Genomic DNA, 10,909 nt, shown 5'->3' with positions numbered 1-10,909 from the left:
TTGGCATTATTTTATTGACAAACCAGTCACGCAGGCGATTCACATTTGTTTCTGCACATGAAAATAATCCAGCGGCATGACATGGGGGGTTTGCAGTAAAACCAAGATTTCCAGCAGCACGAGGCGTACCATCGAACTTGCAAACATCAATAATATGAGGAAAAATTCCAAAAACGTGGCGTTTCTTATCCAAATATTCTGCTTTTTGTTTCCCTCGAACGTAGATACAGTCAGCTGTATATAACAACTCGGTTTGCAGTATCTTATTTATTTCAGATAGTTCAACTTCTCCATCAGAGTACCGGATGCCTAGCAGATTCTTCTCCACGTATGATGCGGTCTTCTTATCCACATTACTTAGCGCATTGAATGGTTTCGGAGGCAAAAAGATGTAATGACTTCGTTTATAACCTATTTCAATGGAAAGTTCTTTAGGAACAAACCACCCATCCACAACGAATCCCTGAATATCTACGAATGCTATTCTCATGATGATTGCTCGTGTACTACTGACACCTCATGCATCTAATTTAGACTTTTTACAATTTCGGTGAGAGGGAAGTACTCCATTACACAGTCGTGAATAATAATACAATAGGCCTTGGTATTGTCGGGAAAACCGTTATTCGCTTCAATATCGAGTTTTACGTCAACGGTGGATGCTTTCATGCTTTCTTCTTGTTTCGAACAATCGATAACGAACAATGCACGATTCTTAAAAGCTGAGAAATCGAGTAGAGGTCGTTTTTGTTGGGAATGTATGTAGCTAGGATAAAATTCGGTATAGTTAAAATAGGCTTCATTGTAATCGGTTTTGCTAAAATCCAATTGCATTCTCTCGTTTGGCCAGTATTCTCCATTTAACGATAATCTAATACTTTGGATGTTGACATTGTCAAATAAAGTAGGATCAGCTGTAATCTTGTCGCGTTTGTTGGTTTGAAAGAAAACAATAACATAACGAGGTCTTTCAACTGATGTGCTAGTTTTAACAGCCCAAACTTCACGCCTGGCACCTCTCGTAATAGCAGGTAATTCATGTAATTCCCACTTTCTAAACGGAATAACTATAGGTTGATCTTGTTGAATAGATTTCATGAGTTCCAATTTAATATCATCATTGGGGAATATGTGCTTCACTCTAAGCTCAATATTGGTAATGTTAATCTTAGCGGTTGTAACAGTTGTAGTTTTGTCAGCGTTTTGTTTTTCTGTAATAACTATGCAATCGTTATCATTTCGAGCTCGAACTAGTCTTATTGTTTGACGACCACACGTAATCAATGGATAATCATTAAAAATGTTGAAAACATGCTTAAGAGGCATCTGTATGCTGAATGAATGATCTGCAGCGTTTAGAATTGGATCCTTAGGGTAATTCCATCCAGCCATAACCATATAATTAGAATCTTCTTGCGTATAACATGTCATGGCACGTACAGCACTTACGATGCCAGGATCCCGCACTGTTTCCATCTCCCTTGCGCTTTCGCTGTACGTACACGAATCGAAAAGGAAGGCACCCACATTATTTGCTAGTTTGACGCCACCATTTCCAGTTATTTCGAGTGATCCTTTAATGCATAACAAGGTTTCGCTCATTGCAAAAAACGAGTCAACTTGATTAATGCTAAATTCGACAATATCATTGCAGTTGAATGATTTGATGAATGGTGCATAAGTTCGGTATTCAGCCTTTCGAATCGATTCATCAAATATTGGCTTACGATAAATATCAAATATTGGAGGCATTGTGATGTTGTTTGAACGCGCTCTCTTTCCATACATTGTAGTCATTTTTTCAGTTTAAAACCCAACGTTTGTAAAAACAATTTGTTTGCGGACGTAAGATGTTGCTGCTTAGATGGTTGCACAACTAATGGTGTTCTGTAGGCAGATTGTTTAAGATATTGCTGCTGAGATGGTTGCACAACTAATGGCGTTCTCTGGGTAGATTGTTCTATTACTAATCCCATCTGCTTTTTGATCTAAGTTCCAGCACCAATGTGCTCTCTTCTCCTCTAAAGTTCACAGGTCGTCCTTCTTGATCGACAGCCAACACAGTGATATTGGTAATTTCACGCTGTGGCACAACAGGTAAATACAACAAATTGTGAGGGGTTTCGTCAATTGCGTACCCCGGATTTGATTGTATGACAAATTCGTAGAGCGTGTGAGCAGGTCTGTTACCGTCAAAGGCTCCGGTACTAATGTTGCATTCAAAGCGTATGCTAGATACTTTAATAATCCTAACAGGTAGATCTGAAGAATGTGTCTGTCTAGGATTTAGTATTACGGGAGAAAACCCTAATATTGTACCAAGACTGTCATTTGGTTGAAATGAAATTTTAAATTGACTGAAGATTTCGCACTGCAACGTATTGTGGTTAGGTTTTAGACTAAATATCATGTCAGGTTTAGATGTATTGGCAGCCCCCAATTTCTTTTGTATGTATTCCTCAATATCGATAATTTCATAACATCCATCGGGGAAATCAAAATGTTGCACTCGGTTATTGACATCGTAGTAATAAAACTTGCAATTTTCGATGTTTGGTATACTGTTGTAAGAATGGAAAAATCGAAGAGCTATTTCGTAATCTTTTTTCGGATCTAATACGATCGGTGTGGGAGGTTGAAACGAGAATATGTTATTCGTGCTGTTTACTCTCAACAACTGCGACATGATGACTGATTCAAGTCAAGAGATTAATAGGTTTATATACAGTAAAAAAACAAATTTATTCACATTTTTTTATTTGTTCTAAAGCAAGTTTACATAAATGACAAGATGCTTGAGAACCGGGTGGGCCATCACAATGAGTCCTCCAATCAGGTCTGTTGTAATGCACGAAGCAGGGAAGTAGTATCTGCAGGTTAAATTCTTGTCGATATTCCCCAGGCAATTTATGCCATATATATAACAATTCTATAGGTTCTACAGTTCGTATAATATAATCTAGCGGTATTAATTTTAGTTCTTCTTCACTGAATCCTTCAAAACGTTTTTTGTGAAACATATGGTCCAGAAGCAGTTCCATGCCTTTAATATGCTCCATTATATAAAAACTTTAGGCATAAATGTCCACAAATGATTTGATTGTAGGTTTGATACTGATGGTTATTATAGAAAATTTTTGTATGTGTACCTAGATATTTAACAAGTTCTTTGGTCGGCTTCAAATTACCAAATGAATCGAAATACTCTACGTCGTTGTTTATCTTTCTATATGCTACCCAATGTGTTCCGCTGTGTGATGATGCATCTAGATTAACTATTGCGCATTCACGTTTTCGAGGACCGTGTCTAGGCAGAGTGTCATTCATGAAAACACCTCGAAAATGTGGGATTTTAAGTGTTTTCGCGTAATGCGCAATCTCTAAGTCGTACAGCGGACGATTGGGTAGCTTTATTGGAAGTTTTTTTTCAGATACAAACCGAATCCGCCTCTTGGTTTCTTACGCAAGTACAGACCTGAGCCGATGTGTTCCATCGCCTTATTATGGCGCATATCCTCTTCCAATTTCTTTTGGGCGTTCTTTGCGTCAACCACAGTCTTCGCCACCCCTGCTGCACCACCGGCTAAAGCCCCCAATGCAGAAAGACCTGCAAATAGGGGTATGAGGGGTAGGAAACCTCCAGATTTTAGTGGCAACACTCGTGGAAGATCAACTGTTTTTCGTCCACCAAGTTTTTTAATTACCGATTTTGCTATTCGTACAGCTGTCAAAGCAGTATCTCTTAACGATGCTCCTCTCTTCATGGACTTTGCAATTTTAGGTACCACATCCCGATTGAAAGAATAACGTCCCTTTCTTCCACGACGACGAGGACATCCCATTCCCAACTTTCTTTTCGTTTTCATTCCACCGGTTACAAGTAAAGCAGCACTTTTTTCGCCAAAGCTAGCGTCCTTAGACTTGAATCGCTCCCAAGCCCTATCTTCCAATTCTTTATCGGCCTTGTGACGTTCTTCGAGAGATGTATGATGCGAATAAGCGATATCGTGTTGTTTACAAGCTGCGTCTAAAGGATTAATTCCCGGATCTCCGCGTGCAAGACGTTTTTTTAGTTTTGTTCCAGGTCCACAATACTGATAACCAGGAATATGAAGCTCAACTGGAAGTTTATTAATTAGAGAGTTCAAAAGACCTTCCCCTTTGAACACCAACATTGGACTGATGGTCATGCATTTGGTGACATTGGTAATATATTGTTCATATTTTTACTATGTTTAACACACGATGAGAGTCATTCAACAAGAGCAGACGTTACCAATTGATAATCTAGATATTGTACAGAAAGCAACCAACAGTAAACATGGAAAATTATTACCAAACTCATTCAGAGCCATTATTTGTGGTCCAAGTGGATGTGGAAAAACTAACGCCATGCTATCACTTTTATTTAGTCCAAATGGCGTCAAGTTTAAAAATGTCTATGTTTATTCAAAATCCCTCTTTCAACCGAAATACCAACTATTGCGAGATGCATTAGCGCAAGTCAAAGGTGTAGGGTATTTTCCATTTAAAGACAATGAAGAAATTATTGATCCCAACAAAGCTCAACCAAACTCTGTGTTTTTATTTGACGATGTCGCATGTGATGGCCAACACAAGATTCGTGAGTATTATTCCATGTGCAGACATAAAGATATCGATGCGGCTTACTTATGCCAAACATATTCAAAAATACCTAAGCAGCTAATAAGAGACAATTGTAACATGATTGTGCTGTTCAAGCAAGACGAGATAAATTTGAAACATATATTTGATGAACACGTATCGCCAGACATGTCATTTGATGAATTTAAAAAAATGTGTTCAGAATGTTGGAGAGATAGGTATGGTACTGTGGTAATTATGAAAGATTTTGCTCTCAACAATGGACGATATCGCAAAGGATTTGATAAATATATAAAATTGTAAGGTGTTTGTTTAGTCGCCAGCAAAATGCCAGATGATACGGTCGCCATTGCCCTTCGCAAGAAGAAAGTTACCGAATTGGCTAGATCAATTCGCAAAAAATATTTGGCATTGAAGTTAGGTAGAACAGATCAAGATGAGTCACTAAATAAACTTTTTAAACCAATCTCGAAGCCTCTCAAGGATATTGCTCAATCATCAAAAACGTTACATCATACTATCACTAACAAGTTTGGACATGTTAAAAAAGAAGAGGTGAAAAAGGAGGAGGATGAGGATGTATTTCTTGATGCACCCGAGGCATCTGATGAAAACATTCAAGAGCCAATCTCCGGTTCTAACGAGATTCCGATGGACGCCACAGACGAATATATCGACCACTATCCTCCAATAAGTCACAAGTACATAAAAGAATATTTGATAAAAGACGATAAAATCGATAAAAACTATGGTCCATTTTACGATAGTATTAGTGGCTGGATATTGGGAAAACGTCGAATAAACTTTGACAAAGACAATGGAGACATAGTAATAATTCGAGAACGGGATTTTGAAGAACGTAGGTTAAGTGGTACGCCAGGCCTATATCACCTTTTATTTTATGCCAACCCAAACCCAGAACAGTATAATGATGAGGATTTACAAAAGTATAAAACACTGCTGATTAACACAGAGATTCATCTGGATACCTTAGGACGCCTTAAAGGTTCCAGCGGAGAAAAATATCATTCTATTATTAAACCTCTATTCAAACCATCTGATGCAACAATGAAAAAGCATGCAACTCGATCACAAAAAGAACTCGACCACAGAACGAAAACAGCTCGGTCAGCATCTTCATCTACGGTCAAAGGAACGGGGTTGGATGACTCTCGTTTAACATACAACGCTGCACCCTTAGAGTATATTTATTGGGATGACGTCAATGAGTTAGTTGATCGTCTTAAACTCTTGGTGGCTTCGAAAGACGCCGGCAACACATCTCACGACAACGAAATCGTGGCTATCATCAATGAACTAAAAGAAGCCAATATAATAGAGTAACTGAGAATGATGGCATCATTTCCATTATGAGTGTCGACAAATTCGGTCATCACTCTCGTAACAGTATCACCCAAAAGGCAGTACGAGTTACATTTCCACATACTCCTGCCGGAAACATTAATGCCGAAAATGTGAAAATTTGTAATGTTAAGGACCCATCAGAATATAGTGATGCTGCAACGAAAAAATACGTTGATAATCTAATAAATGAGATGCGTAGCGTATACTTTCCAATAATTAAAGCCCATGATGCGATATTAGATCAAAAATCCATTAATATAAAAGATTTAACAATCGGACTAAACGAAGTAAGAAAAGAAGTTCCACTGCTCGAGCAAAAGCTACAAAAAATAATCGCAGATGCTATGAATACACTAAAAAAGGATACGGAGAACAATATAAATAAGTTGTTGCAACAAAAAACTAATGATATACAGGATTTAGCCGTCGGACTAAACGAAGTACAAAAAGAAATTCATAAAACCACAGTTCCACATTTAGCGATCGAACTAAATCAAGTAAGAGAAGAGCTTCATAAAACCACAGTTCCACTTCTCGAGCAAAAATTGAAAAAAATAATCAAAGATGATGTGAATACACTAAAAAAGGATGCGGATAAAAGCATAAAAGAAGCTGCAGAAACACTTGCAAACCATACGATGCACGATATGAAGATGGAACAGAGGTTAAAACAAGTGGAGCAAACATTACAGGATATAGTACGTAATATTGATCTATTGCGCACACATGTTGTAGATGTAGATGCTGGTCGTTAATAAGAAAATGTCTACAGAAAAGGAACAGGTGGGTGAACGAATTGCATAAACCAGCACGAAAAATCTATCCTCGTCGACGAACAATAATCAAAGGAATCGATGACTTGTGGCAAATGGATTTGGCCGAAATGCGTCCTTACGCACACCAAAATAAAAATTTTAAACTAATACTAGTCGTAATTGATTGTTTTTCAAAATATGTTTGGACACGCCCTCTAAAGACCAAGACTGGCGAGGAAATTACTCAAGCATTTTCGGATATTCTCGCCCATACTCGACGACTTCCGAAGAACCTCCAATCCGATCAGGGAACAGAATTTTATAACAGAAAATTTCAAAATTTAATGAAAAAACACGAAATTAATCATTACAGCACCTACACGATTAAAAAAGCCGCCATTTGTGAAAGAGTCATTAGAACGTTAAAAGCAAAGTTGTACAAGTATTTCAGTTTACATGGATCATACAAATGGTTAGAAGCTCTACCTGTAATTACCGAGGAATACAACAATACAAGGCACAGTAAAACGGGATACACACCATCTCAGGTCAACAAATCCAACGAAAAAGCTATTTTAAACAAGAGTTATAGTCATTTAAAAATTGCTGGTCCAAGAAAATATAAAATTGGTGACATTGTGCGTGTCTCAAAGACAAAACATTTATTTGAAAAGGCCTACACGCCCAATTGGACGACGGAATTATTTAAAATTGTAAAAGTTAAGATAACAAATCCTATAACGTATTTGCTTGAAGACATGCAAGGTATACCGATTAGCGGGGGGTTTTACGAAGAAGAATTACAGAAAACATTAAACCCTGACATTTACTTGGTTGAAAAAGTACTTAGACGAAAAGGCAATAAGATGTATGTGAAATGGCTCGGTATGGACAGCAAACATAACAGCTGGATTAACGTTAATGACGTAGTTTAGGAGGATCTATCTTTTAATCCGCCGCGTAGCAATACATTTTTTGCAAAGAGGTTGTTTTTACCACAAGGAGTAGGGGAATATAAAAGAACTCATGCTTCAGTATCAATGTCAGTACAAGTGAACATGAGCTCTCAAGATAGTGGGTATTCTTCAGGTGGCTCTCAAGATAGTGGGTATTCCTCAGGTGGTTGTGAATTTAGCATCGATATGCCTAGCAACGAAGACTATAATCAAGAATTAGATAGAGCTTTGGAAAATTATGAGGCTGCCGCCAAATCAGAAGTTTTCTACCTGCTTGCAACAAAATACACGTTATCGGGCTATGAAGTACAATGTGGTATAAGCCCTGCAAGATCATTTTCGCCTGCAGTGATTTTATCTCAGCAATATAAACCAACCAGAATATCACTCAGCGCATACGAATGGTATTCCTTTATTTCAATCATTACACAACAACTAATTGATTTTTTCCAATCAACTGATGACCTCATGCACCCAACTTTTCCATGCGAAGAATACTGCACTGTTACCCCGATAGTTTACGATGATTGTAAATTCATTATTGTTAAGAAGCATGGTGTGGAGTACTATATGGATGAAGAAGAAGTGAAGCAAATTGTTGAACTTAACACTAGTGTGCTATCGCCTCGTATGCAGTTGTTAGAAAATTTGAACTTTTGTGAATATTATTATAATGTTTTAGATTTTTGTAAAAATGCTGCAGATAGTTTAAACCCCTTGCAAATATTGTATGCTTTTTGTTCTATAATGTCAGATGATATGACAAACAATGCTCTTAGGGAGTTCATTTATTTTTATAAAATTAGGGTAATTAATGATTTGAATAAATAAAAAAAAATACCAATTTAGAGTTTTTATTTTACCATAATATATATATATTACACACTATTTTACAATATATATACAAGAAAGAGAGAGATAGCAAGTGGATATTGTTATGCGTTTAGTACAAAAGAGAGATAGTAGCTTATGAACATAATTCGTCTCAAAAATCAATTTTTAAATATTTGCAATTTGTAGTTTTAATTCTCTTAGACAATTTACTTAGGATTGTATTCGCTATTTTTTGTAAATTGGGGGGAATCCATAGGGAGCCCCGCATCTTCGACACCCGCATGACATCACTTTTTCACAGTTCTTCACAATTTGTAGTTTTAATTCTCTTATACAATTTACGTTTAAACTGAATCGTATTTGCTTGGGAATCTTAAAATTCGCGGTACATCCTTGCTTGCTGTACCATCGTTCAATACCAATCACATCTTGAGGGAGAGGATGTTGCTCTCCACTTGGAAGCGTAAATGTCTTTGTATTAGCATCAACTACATCCCAATAAATTTTATTGGCTGCTATTTGTTGCAGATTAGCGGGAGTCCATAGGTCTGGTGTAACACATCTGTGAGACATTTCAACGTTCTTCTGCAATAAAAATCTATTCTAAAATACTGTAATGTCCCAATGGTAGGGTTCTAAAACTATTTGGAATTAAATATCTTTTATCGTCATAAGGACTTAGCGCAATTTTTGTTTGTTCTATACTATAGACGTTATGGCTATATGACCGAATGGAGTGTTGAGTAGCAGTTTGTTCCTTAAAAAAGAATCAATATTACTGCCTACTTCAGACTTCTGGTTCAGAATCATCAAACCTGTTATTTCTAGGCATTTCATGTAATGCATTAACGCAAGACTCGTAATCTTTTAAATCGAATAAAACTTGAGTAAAGCAACTATTGCACCAATAATATGGTTGCTGATATACGCATTCAACGATATCATCAGCATCATAAACTTCGTGAGTATGGTCGTAACGCACCAGTAAAAATTTATTTAAGGTCTCATGAGCATTTTTGAATGCAAAAAAACATGATTTACATACGTTTAGGCGATGCTGCTTAAGATAATATCCATTAGCCCATACACAATAACTGGAGTGTTCATCTTCAAATATACTCCCCCAATCTGACTTTCCTAATACGACATTTCTTAAATGTGACGGTATGTGTTTAGAGCAAGCAATAAATTCTATTCCTTTATATGAAGGAATAGGATCATTTTTAGCACTGCTTATCATCGTTTCCCATTTATATAAAGGAAATTTTTTTAATATTATTTTTGTTAATGTCCACGGCAAGGGGGACTGCTCGATGAAATATGATGCTGATACTGTTGTTTCACAGATTTTTTTGATAGACAGGTCGGTCAATGATGGAACATTCATCTACAAAAAAAATCTATTCTAAAATACTGTAATGTCCCAATGGTAGGGTTCTAAAACTATTTGGAATTAAATATCTTTTATCGTCATAAGGACTTAGCGCAATTTTTGTTTGTTCTATACTATAGACGTTATGGCTATATGACCGAATGGAGTGTTGAGTAGCAGTTTTGTTCCTTAAAATCATTTAAACAGTTTACATAATCATCGAATTTTATAACATTTTTTACTATATTATATTTAGTCCCTTTTGCTTTTTTAGTGATTCGACCAGATTGAACTTTAAAAGTATACATTTTTGATCGTAATCCCACAAATTTTGTCATAATTTCTCCTTTATTTTCATCTTTCATTACTCCTAAAACTTTTTTATTTACGCGAGGAATATTATAGATATTATCTACAGCGTAATCGGATGTATCAAATTTTGATAGATCTTGTTTTATTACTTCCTCATATGCATCATGACAGTACAGTTCATAAATAAAGCTATCGGTATCCATATACATTAAATTACATTTATCTGCGCCCAATTTTGGAAGCATATAGTCGTAATGAAATTGGTACATACATAATTTTGATATATCTAAAACAGTCATGCCAATGTATAAGGGTTTATTAAAAACTAGATCTGATTTAATCAGTTCTATAGCTACTAAATTTTCATTAAATATCTTTCTGCTATGAAACCTGGCACTAGAAATTAAATTTTTAGCACCATATCGCCCATTCCATGATCTGACTAGTTTTACTATTCTATGTTTCCTTATATTCTCCATAGTCTTTCCAAATACACTATTATTGGCCAATTTGTATAAATTTCTTCCAAAATCGTTCGTAGCTGCAGCTCTAAGTCGAGTATTTAATTCTATGTAGGGTCGCAGCCACGCAGACTGCTTAAATTTGCAAAATTTTATGAATCTTTTTTAAAACTAACCCATTAGCCAGCATTTGTTTTAAATTTCTATAATGAACGATATATTCTTTTT

At 36.2% G+C, this 10,909-nt stretch overlaps 3 protein-coding genes across 3 annotated transcripts in view; all 3 read right to left on the bottom strand.

Annotated features, from left to right (window-relative positions):
- Positions 1 to 525: 525 nt before the first annotated feature.
- Positions 526 to 1,788, bottom strand: LOC126890958 (uncharacterized). The gene has a single exon (XM_050660133.1). It carries the CDS (start codon positions 1,786 to 1,788, stop codon positions 526 to 528), a length of 1,263 nt encoding a protein of 420 aa, XP_050516090.1.
- A 1,622-nt stretch (positions 1,789 to 3,410) lies between these two features.
- LOC126891895 (uncharacterized) lies at positions 3,411 to 4,190 on the bottom strand. Its single transcript, XM_050661237.1, has one exon. The coding sequence runs from the start codon at positions 4,188 to 4,190 to the stop codon at positions 3,411 to 3,413; it is 780 nt and encodes a 259-aa protein (XP_050517194.1).
- Positions 4,191 to 10,057: 5,867 nt separating this feature from the next.
- The window catches only part of LOC126890957 (dynein axonemal heavy chain 1), a 148,409-nt gene continuing 147,557 nt past the window's right edge, over positions 10,058 to 10,909 (bottom strand). Inside the window, exon 12 of the mRNA XM_050660132.1 lies at positions 10,058 to 10,816. Within this exon, the coding sequence (XP_050516089.1) occupies positions 10,058 to 10,816 (759 nt within the window). The remainder of the gene's footprint in view (positions 10,817 to 10,909) is intronic.

The sequence above is a fragment of the Diabrotica virgifera genome, chromosome 9, assembly GCF_917563875.1.
Source record: "Diabrotica virgifera virgifera chromosome 9, PGI_DIABVI_V3a".
Taxonomy (NCBI): domain Eukaryota; kingdom Metazoa; phylum Arthropoda; class Insecta; order Coleoptera; family Chrysomelidae; genus Diabrotica; species Diabrotica virgifera.
The sequence above is the reverse complement of the archived record's forward strand: the minus strand, read 5'-3'. Positions and strand labels throughout refer to the sequence as shown.

What these genes read in the sequence shown, in the direction of transcription:
- LOC126890958 (XM_050660133.1), bottom strand. Translation starts at nt 1,788, where the DNA reads ATGTATGGAAAGAGAGCGCGTTCAAACAACATCACAATGCCTCCAATA.
- LOC126891895 (XM_050661237.1), bottom strand. Translation starts at nt 4,190, where the DNA reads ATGACCATCAGTCCAATGTTGGTGTTCAAAGGGGAAGGTCTTTTGAAC.